General features: G+C 46.9%; 1 protein-coding gene across 2 annotated transcripts in view; it reads right to left on the bottom strand.

The window, feature by feature from the left end:
* Positions 1–17,443, bottom strand: part of UBE4B (ubiquitination factor E4B) — a 113,352-nt gene that overhangs the window by 60,173 nt on the left and 35,736 nt on the right. The window contains exons 3-8 of one of the 2 annotated variants that reach the window (XM_068238864.1): positions 15,546–15,681; positions 13,179–13,266; positions 10,041–10,185; positions 7,682–7,907; positions 6,058–6,438; positions 2,812–2,922 (exon numbers count right to left, since the gene is read on the bottom strand). In XM_068238864.1, coding sequence (XP_068094965.1) covers positions 2,812–2,922; positions 6,058–6,438; positions 7,682–7,907; positions 10,041–10,185; positions 13,179–13,266; positions 15,546–15,681 — 1,087 coding nt within the window. The remainder of the gene's footprint in view (positions 1–2,811; positions 2,923–6,057; positions 6,439–7,681; positions 7,908–10,040; positions 10,186–13,178; positions 13,267–15,545; positions 15,682–17,443) is intronic. The other variant, XM_068238865.1, reaches the window with a different exon arrangement.

The raw sequence follows: 17,443 nt of genomic DNA, 5'->3' as shown, positions 1-17,443 counted from the left end.
AAACAGGGAGTGAGGGGACATCTGCTTGCGCATATAAAAATATAACAGCCTGATAGATTAAACCGGTCTCAAAAAACGGATACTTACGTTTTATCCCATTTCTAAAGTTTGGCAGCTTTTTGTTAAAGTTCTGCTTGCTCCCCCCGGAAGATCTGACCATTTTTGGAAAGCTGAAACTCCCGGCTTTCAGTTGCACCAGGACCCGAGTCGGTATGATGCTCAGTTCCCAAGTTATGGGGTTTTGAAGGAGGGGTGTCCCCTGAACTTGGCTGCAGAAAGTGCAATTACACAAGTACGGGACGAACCTGACATGATGATAAGCAGCACACCCCGGAGGTCTTCTTCCTTTGCAGCATAAATCTGTGTCTTCAAAACTTATGTCATGTGCCCTGGGTCTCATTATAGATGAAGGAGCAGCGTAGCTATGTACCCTCGTCTCCTCTCTGTGCCTTACTGGCATGGGCAGGAGACTCAATTCCACTGTGCTCTCTGCAGCAAAGTGCAAGGGACACCCATCCCCCAAACCCCCCTAACTTCGGAATGGGGCATCTCATTGACTCGGGACCCGGTGCAAAGGAAAGCCAGGACCTTCAGCTTTCCAAAAATGGTTAGATCTGGCTAGAGGATCAAACAGAACTTTAACAAAAAGCTGCCAAACCTTCCAGACGGGATAATACACAAGTACCAAAAAAAGATGTGGACAGTTCTGGCTGGAGTGAACACTTTAGCCAGAACAATGCTTGCATGGCAAATGGCTGCACAACACCACACACCTTAGTGACAGTCAGGGCCGGTTCTAGACTTTATGATGCCCCCCTCCCCTGATGAGGTGTGTTGGCAAATCCGGATTGGAGAGGAGAGGCGCATTGGGCTGTACATTGCACGCACTATGATTACTTCCTTTTGTTTCTTCTTCACCCGCCTTTAGGAGATTAGCGATGGGCTCTACATCCACATGTGAAGTTCTGCTTCCTCTCTGACTATGGCGGCGCCTCATGTGACCCGACAGCATGTAACAGGTCACAGGAGGCAGTGTTCCCCAACCCTATCCTCAAGGTACATCCACAGTGCATGTTCTGTGCAAATCCATAGAGATAGTTAATTGGCTCTACTGAGACACTAATTACCCCACCTGTGCATGTTTGTGGTTGTGGTTTTCTGCAAACCATGCACTGTTGGTGGGCCTTGAGGACAGGGTTGGGGAACGGTGACATGAGGCACTGCTGTAGCCATGGATACAAGACGATGTAGAGCAGGTGAGTGAAGTGTCACCACACATCTAGGGTGAGGAGTGCAAGAAGGGGACATATTGGGAGGGGAGCCGCCTCTTGCTGGCCCCTCATTAGTTGCCACCCTGAAGAACGTGATTCACATTGCTTCATAGAAGAACCGCCCCGGATTACAGTCTGAGGTTTCTGTGACACAAACAACATTTTTACAGAAAACCGACAGATGAAGGCTGAGATTGGATCGTTTTATCCTCGTCGTTCTTTTCAAGAGAATGTTTTAGTTTGTCTACTAACCGGCACCAAACCACAGACTTGCCACAACCACACAACAAGCCTAAGTGTGAAAGCAGGCAAGCAATGCAGGAGCGGTGCAGAGGAATATGCCGCCTCCCTGGCCAACACTGCCTTCAATTCTCAGGACAGGATTAGGACGCACAGTTACCACAAGACAATGCCATAAGCTTAACATGTTCTTAAATAAGCATTTATTAGCTGGGGAAGGTGAAATCCCATCGCCATGACTTTTTTATAATTCAGATTATTAATAGTTTGGAAAAGTGTTTGAACTTTGGTTTGTTCATGTTGTGTTCCTTTTCTCTTCACTTCCTGATTCAGGGAGCTGCATGGACTATTGTAGCATTTATAAACACTGGTGGTCCAAGCAATAGGAAATGCAATGCAAAACTTGTCATTAGGGATTTTCACTGTTCCAGACTTCCAAAAATTAAATAAATAGGGCTGTCAGTCCTTGTCCACTTCCTGTTTAGACCGGAAGTGATGTCGGGTTACTATCACAGATGGGGATACAGAACAGGGATAACACCCTTCATCAAGAATAAAATATTTTTTATCTAGGAGTTGGGCTTTAAATGTGAAATGTGGAGGAGACATTTTGGCCAAGCTAGTCTCAGGGCAGTAAAGCTGATCCCATGGAACAAATCTGCACATCAGGAAAATCTAAGGGAAACTGAAGCAAGGAGTGTATGGAGGCTGCCATATAAGTTTCTTAGAAACACCTGATCTGCTGCATGCTTGTTCAGGTTCTACTGCTAAAGGTATTAGAGCCAGAGGATCAGCAGGGCTGCCAGGCTACTGGTATTGCTTAAAAGGAAATCAATATGGCAGCCTCCATATACCTCTCACTTCAGGAATCCATTAAGTCTGGAAAAACTGTACACTTGCTCACTTGTTAAAGGAAAATTACTCACTAAAGTACTCTAGCTAGGAGGTCAGCATACGGCCAGATAAACACTATTTTTAGGAGGGCGACAGCACTGGTGGCCTCCAAATATCTTTCACACCGTTAACAGAAATACGTTATTCAAACTGTAAAAAGTTGCACGCCACCCCATATCAAACCCCCCCCCCCCCCCCAGCAACTGGCTTTTATTACTGATCGTAGCCACCATGCCACATGGATTGCACCCGCCCCCCCCCCCCCCCCCCCAAGCAACTAGCTTCTGTTAGTGAGCGTGGACACCATGCCACAAGGATTTCCTCTGCCCCATATTCCCCCCCCCCCCCCCTCCAAGCAACTGGCTTCTGTTAGTGAGCGTGGACACCATGCCACACGGATTGGTACCTGGACCCAAACTGCACATTAGAAAAATCCTCTTCATTGCTGTCGTCATCACTGCTGTCCTCAGCCTCCTCCGAGTGGCCGAGGAAGAGGGACAGCGGATTGTCCAGCGCACTGGTACAGCATGAAAAGACAATTAATAGGTGCAAGAGAGTACAAAATAAGGGATTTTCTTATAAAAAATATACAGATCAGCACCACATGCCAACAATGCAAAGTCAGGCACTTCCCCAAACAGAAAGTTCAGGAACTAGTCACGTCAACTATCAAAAGCAACCAGCAGTTACAGTTGTCTGGGATGTTTTATAGCAGACTCCTGAGCCAACTACACACAAGTAGCCAAAGCTGCAAAACTCAATATGAAAAACAGGGTTTCCTGTTAATCAAAACATACAATATTACGTCTTGTGGGAAGGGAGAGAGGAGCAGGACACCCCACTGATATGACCTCATCCATCTTCATACCTTCAATCCCTCCTCACATCGGAAAACTGAACTTAAAGCGGATCCGAGATGAAAAACTAACTATAACAAGTAACTTGTCTATATATCTTATCTAAAGTCTAGATAGTTTACACAGAAAATCTGTTCTGTTTGTCATCATTACACAGGTAATCTGCAACTGCATCTCCAGCCCTCAGCTCACTCCCTCCTCCTCCCCTCTGCCTCTAAAGTCTCTGGCTAGTAGCCTCCTCCTCCTCCTGCCCAGACTGAGCGCCCATAAGCCTACATGGGTCTGAGTGCCTTGGCGTTTTGGAGAAGCTGTGGGCGAGGCTTGTTTAGTTTATAGGGAATTAACCTCCCTGGCGGTTTAATTATTTTGCCAGGGAGGCTGCAATGTGGTTTTTTTTGAATAAAAAAAAAAAATATTTCATGCAGCCAACTGAAAGTTGGCTGCATGAAAGCCCACTAGAGGGCGCTCCGGAAGCGTACTTTCGATCGCCTCCGGCAATCGAAAGTAACAAGATAGGCCGCAATGAGCGGCCTATCTTGTTTCGCTTTCCTGGTCGCCATGGCGACGAGCGGAGTGACGTCATGGACGTCAGTCGACGTCCTGACGTCAGAGCCGCCCGATCCAGCCCCTAGCGCCGGCCGGAACTGTTTGTTCCGGCTGCGCTGGGCTCGGGCGGCTGGGGGGACCCTCTTTCGCCGCTGCACGCGGCGGATCGCCGCGGAGCGGCGGCGATCGGGCAGCACACGCGGCTGGCAAAGTGCCGGCTGCGTGTGCTGCTTTTTTCAGAATGTAAATCGGCCCAGCAGGGCCTGAGCGGCGACCTCCGGCGGCATACCCCGAGCTCAGCTCGGGATTACCGCCAAGGAGGAGTGTTAAAACAAAAGTATTTGGCTTGAGGAATGCCCTATAAACAATAGGAAAGGAACACAATTATGCAATAAGTAAAAAGTTCATCTCAGATCCACTTTAAACTGACCCTGTATTGAGCTCATGTACGTAAAACAGTTCTAACTTACAATTCCATGAAAGCACAGTTTGTTTCTTACCCCGATTATCTCTACACTTAAGAAGTACAGTGTAATTAGACAACAGAAATAAGTTAAAGCAGACCTGAACTCAGAACTGCCTATCTGCTCTAAAAGATAAGCAACAGCATAATTGTTACAGAGAAAAAAACATTGCTTTGTTACAGCGGATACAAATCCTGCAATAAATCTGCAGTGTATCTACTTCCTGCTTTCATGGAAACAGACATTGTTAACATCTTGTGCTTTCAAATGAGCTCACCTGCCGTGGCAGTCAGCTGCCACACCAGAGGGATCAAATTGCAACTTGTGATTAGTCACAGATGAGGGGGGATTAGACAGGCTAAACAATCTAAATACACACAGGGTGCATTTCTCTACGTTTTCCTTCTGTCCTGTGCAAGAGTTCAGGTCCACTTTAAATGTCGCTCAGTCTAGTCTGACTGCTGCTGTTGTCCACATGATTGTTCCTCACCCCTCCCTTCTGATGACTCATGCTGTCAGCTCTCAGAAGGGAAGACAGCAAGTCGTCAATTGGACGAGGGTGAGCAGCGATCATGCGGGAGCAAGCTGACCCGAGTTAGTTTACACTTGTCAGGAGAAAAATAAATAAATAAAAAAAAAAAATCTGGCCTTTCAATAAAGAGTCCTGTTTTTGTGGATATACAGTAACTTCAGATTCATATGTAGAAACTCAGAGAGTCACCATAAATCACAACCTTATGCGGATACTAATTCCTTAACCTGACCCTACCCCTCATCCTAGCTTCAACTCTTTAACTTAAATCCCTAATCATTAGTTTATATATAACCCAAGGGGTACATTCACAGCTTCCAACTGTCCCTCGTTCGGAGGGACAGTGCCTCTTTGGGGATCCTGTCCCTCTTTCCTCCTCATTTGTTCCTCTTTCAGGACTGATGTACCGATATATGTAATATAGGTTTTTTTATCTACTGAAAAATGTGTTTAATTGACTCTAAACTTGATTACCATGCTTTAAATTGATTTAGTTCAGATTTTCAAATGTTACTATGAAGGAAAATGGACCAGAAAAGAACGGACCAGTGTGGTTGAACTACAAAACATTTTTCTCATGAAATCTTTATGGTATGAGTGGCTAGGGGTGTGTTGGGGGCATGGTTAGGGGTGTGACAGAGGCGGAGCTTAACTGTCCCTCTTTCTTATGTCAAAATGTTGGGAGGGATGGGCACATTCACTCGTGCAGCCGACAGTTGTGTGGTTGTGTGTCTACCATTACCGGTAAGTTATTCGACTACTCCTGAAGCGGAGCAGCTAACTGTAGTCCGTCCAAAAATGGGCATGTGCTAAAAAGCGGGCACTCACTATGGGAGCTGCCAAGGGGGGGTTGGGAGAGAAGATAGTTTAGTGTGGCATTTTCAAATTTGAAAAGCAAGTATCCAACTGGCATGCTTCCCCCCACCACCTGTACATGTGCTAGATTCTTGGCCAATAGTCTAGAGTTGGTACCGGCCTGTAGTGTCAATAACATTACAATCAAAACTAACAATTATGCAAATACTAGAGGAGATCATATTATCACACAAATAACCCAGAACCTTAAATTAGAAGGGCTAAACACAAATGATCCAGGTATTCACACTTTTCATTACCATGCATGAGATACTCCATTACAGCCACTACTGCCCCACAGAGGACAGGTTTAGCGTTACAACACACACACTCCGCACACTGGTCAGTAAAGGGCTGCGCAGGCATCATGCAGGCGGCCATCGGTTGGACTGATATACCTAGCTGGCATCCGGTTCTGTCTCGGGGACACTCTGGGAGATGACAGAGACCTCTGTCTGGGGGAGCTGCCAGTCATGGCCTGCGGGCTGCTGGGCAAAGGGCGCGGACTCGGCGATAGGTGCAAAACAGGAGGAAGGCCGACTGTCCGATTACTGGCAGGAATGGGCACCGGTCCTGAGTGGGCTAGCGTGTAGGGCCGGTAGCGCTGAGAAGCAGTGTGAACTACGGACGGGCTGCTTGGTAGGATGTGAGGGCCGGAGGGCAAGGCACGCCCTATGGTACTTGTCTGGGCGCTAGAAGCTGGAACAGTGGGCGGCGGAGCAGTCATACGCACACCAGCAGCCAAACTCATTTCAAGAACGGGACTAGAACCATAGAGACTGGATCAGAAAGAGAAATAGGTTATGAAGGCAGACATAATCGGAGACAGAGCATACATGACAAAATGCTAAAAATAACACAAATACCGAGTTTCACCAAAAATAAGACATTGTCCCATATCTTTTGCTCCAAATGTTGTGCTAGGGCTTATTTTCAGGGGATGTCTTATATTTCCCTGAACACATAAGTTCCTCCGCTGTGTGTCCTCCTGCCTTCCCCACTGTGCCACCTCTTCCTCTGCTGGATCCACCTTTTGTGTGCAGTGTCCCCCTTGTACCTTAAATGTCCTCCTGGTGTCCCCCTCTGTACCAGTGTTCCCCTCTATCCCCTAAACTCCTGTGTCCCATGTAACCCTATGTCCTCCTGGTGTCCCCTATGTCCTCCAATGTCCCCCTGCATCCTCCTCTTATCCCCAGCTCCATGCACGTGGACATGGACAGCACGTCCCCTTTCTTCAGCCTATGGGGAAGAAGTATGACAACTTGTGTCTCTACTGGAGCTGATGATCTCGTAGGCAGGACTATGGCTCTGTTATTGGGCAGATCACTAGACTCAGAGTAGCAGCGAGTGCAGTGATTGGCCCAATGATGGAGTCATGGTCCTGCCCATGAGACCATTGGCTCCAGTAGAAACACAAGTTGCTATACTTTCCCTCTTACTGCAGCTAGGACTTACTTTTGGGGTAGGGCTTATGTCGAGCATTCTCAAAATTCCTGCTAGGGCTTATTTCCAGGGGATGTCTTAATTTCAGGGAAACGGTATCTGTTCAGAAGTGTAAACCAAAAGTAAAATAACATGGACACCATACCGCATATATCCTCGTTCCTGACACCTGTGATGTCAGGCCTCCATGTTTTGTGACACCCAAAGATGCAAAATGTATGCAAACAAAATCTTTACCAAGATAAACAAATATTTTTACAGATCATTTCAAATAAATCTACCAGATCGGCTTACTACCATGATCCTTTGGCTTTTAGGCTGGGCTCACACTGGACGGAAAATCGGACCGTTATCAGTAACAGACAGGTCGGTGGCTCCCATGCTTTTAAAGGCAGATACGCCAATACCACCAACATCACAGGCTTCAGGCAGCAGAAAACAACAAGACATTACCTACCAGGACCTACCACAATCTACCACTGCTACTGCAGTGTCACTGATAGAAGCCTTGCTACTGGCTGTAATCAGTTACTGAACTTTACTCTGCCCTGCTAACACGATCGAGCCAAATTCACTTGCCTGGATACGGAACTGGCACCGAACGAGCCTGCGTTACACAGCATGGGGCTGGTGCCAAGGCTCGACCCAGAATTCAGCACTAAAGTCCTGTCGGGCAGTCGCGCTGTTGCGATTGGCTGCGATGTCGCTGTCAGGCTAGCGAATGGGTTATCGTCTTTTGACTGCGTTGACATCATCATGACCTCCATTAAGATCTGTCCAATTAAGTCCTTAAAAGTGGAGTAAACTGGATAAAAGAGAAGATAGTTATCTTACAGCATCAATGCAATCTAAACACACACGGTGTACTTCTGCAGTCCCAAAATATCAGCAAGTTTAATCAAGCAGACACTGGAATGAATTGGTGTCACAATAAGAGAGCATGGAACGATTATGCTCTGCTTAGATGTCCTCAAACGTCATAATCTACACTTATGCCTAGTACACACCATGCAATTTACCATCAGATTTGGGGTCGAATCAATCATTTCCCAGGGTCACTTCAAGAGAGGCTGAGGCGGCCTAAAATGCCCCCTTTTTTTCAGCCATTCTTATTAAGCATTAAAGAGAACCCGAGGTGGGATTTCATTATGCTAGTGGGGCACAGAGGCTGGTTGTGCACACTAACACCAGCCTCTGTTGCCCCATGGTGTGCCTCCAGGACCCCCCTGCGCGCCGCTATACCCCCGCAGTGCTAGCGACACACAGCGTGTCGCCAGCACAATGTTTACCTATGCCTGTATGTTAGCGCCGCTCCCCCCGCCTCCTCCGTATCGGCACTACCCGCCCGCGTCACTTCCCTCCAATCAGCGGGAGGGAAGGGACGCGGGCGGGTAGCGCCGATACAGAGGAGGCGGCGGAGCGGCGCTAACAGACAGCGCATAGGTAAACATTGTGCTGGCGACACGCTGTGTGTCGCCAGCACTGCGGGGGGCATAGCGGCTCGCAGGGGGGGTCCTGGAGGCACACCACGGGGCAACAGAGGCTGGTGTTAGGGTGCACAACCAGCCTCTGTGCCCCACTAACATAATGAAATCCCACCTCGGGTTCTCTTTAATGGATTCGCTGAAACGCCGCCATCCCACGGCAAAACGAGGCTTTAATAACCCCCAAATACTTTCAAAGTCGTGGATTTTGCTACCCAGGGAGGCAGAGCTTTGAGCTGCAGCTCCGGAGGCGGCAGAGATCCACGGGAGATGGCCGCGAATGGAGGCAGAGCTACAGCTCAAAGCTCTGCTTCCAACAGGAAAGAGCCCTGCAATTTACCCCAGGCATTTCAGGGTGATTAAAGTGGATTTAAGGTGAACTTTTACTCATTGCATAATTGTGTTCCTTTCCTATTGTTTATAGGGCATTCCTCAAGCCAAATACTTTTTTCTTTTTTATTTAATACTCTAATTCCCTATAAACGAAATAAGCCACGCCCACAGGTTTTCAGAGAGCCTTGGCAGTAGCAAGGGCTCATGTGAGCTCAGTCTGGGCAGGAGGAGGAGGTGTTACTATCCATTGATTTCAGAGGCAGAGGGGAGGAGGGATTAGGTTTTTTTCACAGGCTGAGTGCTCAAGATACAGATAAGCCTACCTCTGTGTAATGTTTACAAACAACATGGCTTATCTCATTGTATCACAGGAAGAAATAATCATAAACTGTTAAAGCTGTTTGCAGCTAGATTTGCTGTGTAAACTATCTAAACTTAAGATAAGATATATAGACAAGTTACTTGTTATAGTTAGTTTTTCACCTCAGATCCGCTGTAAAGCCTTGTTTTGCCGTGGGATAGCTGCGTTTCAGCTAATCTATTAATGCTTAAGGATGGCTGGAAAAAAGGGGCATTTTAGGAGGCTACAGATTCACTTTTACTATTACTTATAAAAGGGAATTCCACTTTTATTTAAAATAAAAAAACAAAAAATGCCATAAACATATGTTGGTTTAGGTTACTAAAATAAATAAATCACACTTCCATTTTAAATTTCCTGCCAGCTTACAATTTCGAACACTGAAAGGAAGCTGAAATTAGTCTTCTCTGTTGCCTTAGCAACGTTACTCTGGAGTACAGTTGTTATGAGTCTATCATCCAACTTTGCTGGATAGGTAATTAGAGGAGCATTATTAAACGCATTGGACTGATCCACTGACTAGCAGCAAATCTGACACTCCTACCCAACACGTATTTTAGCAGGAAAGCCGTGGAATGCTTGTGTTGCATGCGTATACAAACAAAGTGATCAAGCTGAAACTTTTATTTTTGTGTAATTTCCCTTGAATGGTTTTGTACATTTTGTCACGTCTACCATGTGCTCTGTGGCTGCTGACACATTAGTGCACCACATGGCTCAGCAGTGCAGACTGGCAGGAGCATCGTGCAGCGCACACTACCTTCTTTAGGGTTCTGTCTAAACTGTGTGGAGAGACTTCGCAGGAAGATCACATCTCGATCTCGGTCCTTCCACGATACTCTGAAGATCTTGCAGACCAGCTGCAGCGATTGTTCCTCAGACACTTCCGAACCTGAAGACTGTTCCTGCAGGAAAAACCGAGAGACCGTCACAAAAACCAGCCATGGCAGATGAAGTTATAAATGACATAATAAGGTGATCTCATTCCTGAGCCGTTTGGTGACATATCTGGCTACGACATCTCCTGTGCACCTAATGTTTAGTGGCAAATCAAAAACAAACCTCAGAGCAAAAACCATTTTCTTCAGCTTAAAGAAAACCCGAGGCGGCATAAAAAGAAAAAAAAAAAATAGATGCTTATTAAAGAAGAGAGAAGCCTCTGGATCCTGCATCCTCCTCCAGACCACCGCCGTTGTCTGGGACCCTCCAGAAAATCACACCCAATCTCTCTTTACGCACAACTGCGGCCATACTGCGTCTACACACTAAAGGTGGCCATACACTGGTCGATTTGCCATCAGATTCGACCAACAGATAGATCCCTCTCTGATGGAATCTGATCAAAGAGGGATCGTATGGCTGCCTTTACTGCAAACAGATTGTGAATCAATTTCAGCATGAAATCGATTCACCATCTGTGGAGCTGCTGCTGCTCCCCCCCCCCCCCCAGCTATACATTACCTGCTCCGGCCGGTGCGAGTCCCCTGATCTCCGCTGTCTCTTCTCCGGTCTGGGCTCCTCCAGCTTCACTTTACTTCCTGCCGGGGGAGTTTAAACAGTAGAGGGCGCTCTACTGTTTAAACTTCCTGCCGGGACAGGAAGAACTGAAGCCTGCTGGACTCTGAGCCCAGCGCGGAGACGGAGCAGCGGCGGCCAGGGGACTCTCGCCGGCTGGAGCAGGTAATATATGTATTGCGTCGGTCATTCAAACATCGCTATCGACGCACTCCCGACCCGCCGATTGAGCAAAATCTTCCGCATGGATGGCTCAACGGGAACGATTGATTTTGGACAGAAATCAATAGTATGCGTTTGCACAACGATTCACAGCAGATCGAACCTGGGGGGGGGGGGGGGGGGGGCTGTGGGTTGGAGGGAGGTGTCCACGTGCTGCAATGGAGGGGGCAAGGTCGACATGAGAAGACTCTTAGACACCTTGGGTAAACTTTAAGGTACAGAGAACTAACAGAACCTTTGTCATGTTTTTATTCTGGTCTGTGTCCTCATTGGAGACTTTTAGTTTGTCCGTGACACTCAGCAATGTATCTAGCAATAAGGGGACGTCAAATAGCATTGCTTATGTCCGGCCAATGATCTTAATCACTTGTGATTCTTATTTAGCCCTCGTAATGGGACATGTCTGCTTAACTAGCTGCTCTTCTATTAGTAGTTAGCAACTTCCTTGTTCCCAACTCTACTCCTGGAGGTGAACTTTGATCATGATGCGTGCCAAGTTATTATGACTGCAAACAACAACCTCTCTTTTTATGGTTGCAATTTACTACTTGTGCTATACAAATATACCATTATCTTACATAGAAGCTCTAACTGGTCCTTCAGGTAGCTGTGCACCACTACAGAACGGTCCCTGGAAACTAGGTGTCTGTAGGAAGCAACACCTTCTCCACTGGGGTGGGTTTGGTTGCAGGGTCTGTCTAGCCTAATTGTGAAGAACCTACAGATGGACATCCTCAGAGATGAGTGAAGAAGGGGAGTTTGGATGTTATAGAGCATGAGCAGTGTTCTCCCCAGGCTCTTTTAGCCGGGCGCTCCACCCGGCTAGTTTTGGTGACCACCCGGCTGTCATCGGCTTACCTCCTCCTCTGCTGTAAGCAGAGTTGCCCTGCATTTTCATCTCAACCCACCTGGCTACTTTTTCATGCCACCCGGCTACTATTTCATGCCACCCGACTGGAAAAAAAAATCTGGGGAGAACACTGATGAGTGTTAAATGCAAGACCCACGGGCTGAATCTGGCCCTCAATCCCATATAATGTGGCCCCCAAGAGTGTCAAATCTGCATGTTGGTAAGCAGTAAAAGAAATTAGTAAATTAATCCTTGCTGTATACTTGTATTTGTACCGGCAGTCTGACATTCCCATGGAGACAGCAGGCCACTGCAGATGTACGTGTATACTAACCCCCGCCCCCTCCCCCGAATTTAAGTATACAGTTTGCCCACATTTAAGGTACGCATTTAACCTGTTATTGGCCACAAACAAATGATCTCACTTTAAGTTGTATTCAGTTTGTATTCAGCTGCAGAACTCTGCTGTACATTTTTGGAAAACATAAGTAACCGAAAGCAGAAGTCCCCTGTTATTGTCCCACACTGCCTCCTAGTGACAAGCAGCTCTAAATACACATCACAGCAGTACTAATTAGAAGCTAGGAAATCTAGGTGCTAAAAACTTTGAAATTGGCTTGGAACACTTGCAAGCCTCTAAATAAATTGGATTCTAAAGAGTTAAAAGCATGGCATCTTTGCCGTTCCCATCCATACCAGCCAAAGCTGCAAGCAAGCATTCTTTTTAAGCAAGACAGCAGGAAGACGACCCTCTCTATCCCCCAGCCCTGGATATCCCACAATACACCTGTAACGTCTGTCTGCTGCGAGAAGATGTGTGGAATACAGTATACAGAACAGGCTGCTGCTCTCCATTTCCTCCTTTCTTTTAGAGCAGATGACAACATGCAGCCTTCACATCCAGAGGAGCACACCAGCTGAGGGGCTACATTCAGGTACTGCACCTGACGGCTTTAGGGCGCCCGCCAGAGATGCCACCCCCTTTCCCCGTGGGGGCAGCACGGTGGTGCAGTGGTTAGCACTCTTGCCTTGGGTCCCCTGTTCAATCCTTAGCCAGGGCACTATCTGCATGGAGTTTGGGTGTTCTGGTTTTCCTCCGGGCACTCCATGCCGGGGCTATATAAATACTAAATAATAATAATAACTATAATATTTAATCAACAACGTGGCCCGCAATTAAGACCGTGTTTCAGATTTTCGCCCCTTATGTGGAGTTTGACACCCCTGGCATAGAGGGTACAGAGGGTATATATATATTGCTTTAAATAAAACACTCAAACACGAGAAGCCATATGTAGCACTATAACTCACTTTGTCCGTCAGGCTTCTCTTCTCCCTGCGGTCGTGCTCATCCACCTCCATGTTCTCTATTCCCGAGTCCACATCCACCTGGGACATGCTGGAAGGAATGACAGGATTACAAGTGATCAGCCCACATACTGTTGGAAAACCAGCCCCCGCCCCCCCCTTCCCTCCAAGCTGACCCCCAACATTTCTCCTCCAAAAAAATAGGCAAGACCTACACACACTACAACACTAAATCAAGGAGGAGAATAGGGCCAAAATGTAACTTTTAATTGAAAATCTCTAAAAAGTATGCAGGGTCAGACAACAATTATAGTGAAACACAACGTACTACCTAACATGGAAGAGGAGCCCTATAGAGGGTTTGCATCAGGGTTGTACTAAACTAAGACTGAACGCTTCCATTTTTCATGCTTAATTGTAACCAAAGAAAACCCCTACAGGTTTCGCCTCCTAAATGGGTGCTTTGTCAGGAGTGAAAAATAGAGTGCTATAGTGCAGGCTGAGAGCGCATCACAAACAAGGTAGAATAACTACCGTATTTTTCGGACTATAAGGCGCTCTTGGACTATAAGACGCACCTAGGATTAGAGGACACAATCCAGGAAAAAAATATATATACAGTAAACCTGGTGTGTCTTTAGTCAGGGGCGTCTTGTAGACCTTTTCCCCCCAAAAAAGCGACTTTGATCTGCATGTAGGTTGGGGCATCTGTACCACAGCAACACTGCCTGCACTCTTCAGAGGAAGGATGTATGGGAGAGCAGCCTGTGTGCGTGTACCAGACATTGCTGCAGACCATTGAAGCTGGCTGGCATGACTGTTGCTAAGGCAGAGATGTTGGCATGGTGGCTTACTCTGACACGGGGTTGTTGGAATATACTTTTCGCTTACCAGAAATCCCTGCAGGCGTTGAAGCCGGCGTAACACGGTTGCTAGGCAACGCCACCGCGATATGTGATCCACAGCCCCGGGAATGCTGTCCTGGCCGCATCTCCTGATGATTGATACCAGCACCCTGTGCTCCTCACACACGTTGCCCAGTCCCAGTCCAGCCAAATCATAGCGTATCCAGGTAAATTCCTTCACTGGAAACTTGAACAGACACGCGGCGGGTACAGCGTGCCCAATCGCTGAGCCACAAATGATGCCGACATGTGTCAATGTCCAATCCAGTGAGAGACAATGCAGGAGGCTGCTAATAGGCGCTGATGGATTTGAGGGCGGAACTATGGTCATTGGAGCCAATCAGTGCACTTGTTCAATAGCCGTTAGTGCACTGAAGATCCCACCGGAAAGACCATCGGCGCCTATTACCAGCAGCCTCCTGCATTGCCGCTCACTCATTGGACATTGACACATCACTCCAGCACTTGCGGCTCAGCGATTGGGCAAGCTGTACGAGTATCTGGTGAAGGAATTTACTCGGATACGCTATGATTAGGCTGGACTGGGCAGCGTGTGTGAGGGGCACAGAGTGCTGGTATCAATCATCAGGAGATGCGGCCAGGACAGCATACCCGGGGCTGTGGATCACATATCGCGGTGGCGTTACCTAGCAACCGCGTTACACCAGCTTCAACGCCTGCAGGTATTTCTGGTAAGCACAAGTATATTCCAACAACCCCGTGTCAGAGCAAGCTGTAGCTTCTATATTCGGACTATAAGACGCACTGACTTTTCTCCCCCCATTTTCTTTCGCTCTTACAGTCCGAAAAATGCGGTATATACAAAAGTCACAGCATAACAGTACAGGGGGTTTGTACCCTTGGTATCCAGCACCAGCAGGGATCGCCTGATGCCAGGTACATATGCATGCCAGTTGCTTGAGCAACTGGCAGAAAAAGCACAACCTCCTCCCCGTGCAGCACAAAATACTTACCGAACCTCCGGGTGGCATCTTCTACTGATACTTTGGCACTGTAGTGGCTTTCCAGCATCCTCAGTGTATGGCTTCTGGCGTGTCACCGGAACCGCGTCGGATAACATGACATGCCGGGAGCAGTGCACAGACGTCGAAAAGCTACTAGGAGTTACAGGAAGGGGCTCGTTAAGTATTTTAGGCCCTGCAAACCCACCAAAGGAATGTCCCCCGACATCCCCTTAGGCATGCCGGTTAGTTGAAACTTCCAGTTGCCCAAGTTCCGGATAACGGGGACTTTGCTGTATAATGGATAAAGATTACCGGCTGCATCTTTAGTCATTCTGCTGCTCTTATGCTGTGACTTTTGTAAAACTTTTATGCCAGTTTCTTTGTCAGGTTCCCAAGTCCCAATTGTTTGTATCCGGGCGGTTGTGGTATCTGCCATGGTATAGCCAGCTGTACGGCTAACACCAGACCCCATACAAAGGGCAGCAAGGAAAGCCACGTACCTCTTTTCACAGGCCACGCTGTCGATGTCCATGCTCTGGGAACGAGACAGGGACTGGGACTGAGTCTCCAGACTGTTAGACGGGGAGCTGCTGAGCGAGCTGACGCCCTCACTGCTCTGGCTACGATGGGCGACCCCTGCAAGAGAACACAGTGACCGTTAAACAATTTATTATTAGTTATTGGATTTATATACCGCCAACATATTACGCAGCGTTGTACAATAAATAAGATTACAGATACTGATAATTTGGGTGGCAGACAACACAATACAGACAATGGCCTCAATTCACTAAGATTATCTCCTGTCTTTAATAACTCTTCTAGAGTTGTTACCATGGTGATAAGGCATGTAGTACTCAGGAAACATTTTACCTCAGGCAAACCTAAAGTTAACTCTTCTGTCTTTAAGTTAACTCTTCAATCCTTAAAATAACTCCAGAGTTAAAGACAGGCTGTTAATTAACTGCATGTGAAAATAACTACAGAGGAGGTAAATTAACTACAGAGGAGGTAAATTAACTACAGAGGAGGTAAATTAACTACAGAGGAGGTAAATTAACTACAGAGGAGGTAAATTAACTACAGAGGAGGTAAATTAACTACAGAGGAGGTAAATTAACTACAGAGGAGGTAAATTAACTACAGAGGAGGTAAATTAACTACAGAGGAGGTAACTTAAGGAACTTTCTTGCCTTATTATCTCCAGCATGATCTTAGTGAATTGAGGCCAATGAGCAATAAGGAAGACAATGGCGTCAATTCACCAGAGAGGATTTACTAAGAGAAAAAAGGTAGGTAGTTTATCTCATGAGGTATTTTAACACTCTGGAGTCAATTCACCAGTGTGAGAGGACAGAGAGCAAAGTGTTGGATAGCAGGGGATAATGGAGAGATATGCATGAGGAAAGTGTGAGAAAGCAGAGAGTTAGGTAATCGGTATTAATGATTTGCATGGGATACTTTTCCTCTCTGTAAGCTTGAAAGTGAAGCATTGTGGGTAGGAGGCGGAGTTTTACCACTACCTGACCAGAGTATTCCCGCCTTTTACTGCTGGATCATATCATAAATCATATCACGAGTGAGTCTGAACTTCTTCACCACCTCTGTCTCAGTAAAATTATCAAGAACTGTTCTCTCACGAAAAATACGAGTGGCGATTAAACAGACCCTCCTCCTGCGCCTTCGTCTCCTCATAATAGAAGCAAGCTCTAAGGCCTAGTGCACACCAGAGCGGTTCGGCTGCGTTTTGCGATCCGCTTGCGGCTGCGGATACGCTTGGGTAATGTATTTCAATGGGCTGGTGCACACCAGAGCGGGAGGCGTTTTGCAGAAACACATACTCCCGGGCTGCTGCAGATTTTGGATTGCGGAGGCGTTTCTGCCTCAATGTTAAGTATAGGAAAAATGCAAACCGCTCTGAAAAACTGCACTTCAGAGCGGTTTGCAAGGCGGTTTTAGTTACAGTAGCAGTTCAGTAACAGCTTTACTGTAACAATACATGAAATCTACTACACCAAAAACGCTTCACAAAACCGCAAAATGCTAGCTGAAACGGTACAGAAAAAGAAGAAAAAGCGTTTCAAAACCTGCTAGCATTTTGCGGATCTGCTAGCGGTTTTTGGTGTGCACCAGGCCTAACAGAGTAAGCTCAAAAGGCTCCATCTTCCACAGCAGCAGCTGCTGTGTGAAAACCACGATATCTCCAGGTTCATTCAGGGGATAAAGAGATGAAAAAATAACGAATGGCCACACCCCCTTTCTTCCCTGGTGAATTGTGATTTGGAGAAAAATTAACTACTAACTATCACTTATTTATCGCATACTTATCTCACATTTATCTCTTGCATTTCTCTCTGTCGATATTTTCCCCTATACTTCTGGAGAATTGTTATTTGGA

Source organism: Hyperolius riggenbachi, chromosome 6, assembly GCF_040937935.1.
Source record: "Hyperolius riggenbachi isolate aHypRig1 chromosome 6, aHypRig1.pri, whole genome shotgun sequence".
NCBI lineage: Eukaryota > Metazoa > Chordata > Amphibia > Anura > Hyperoliidae > Hyperolius > Hyperolius riggenbachi.
This window is presented reverse-complemented; position numbering and strand designations above follow the sequence as displayed.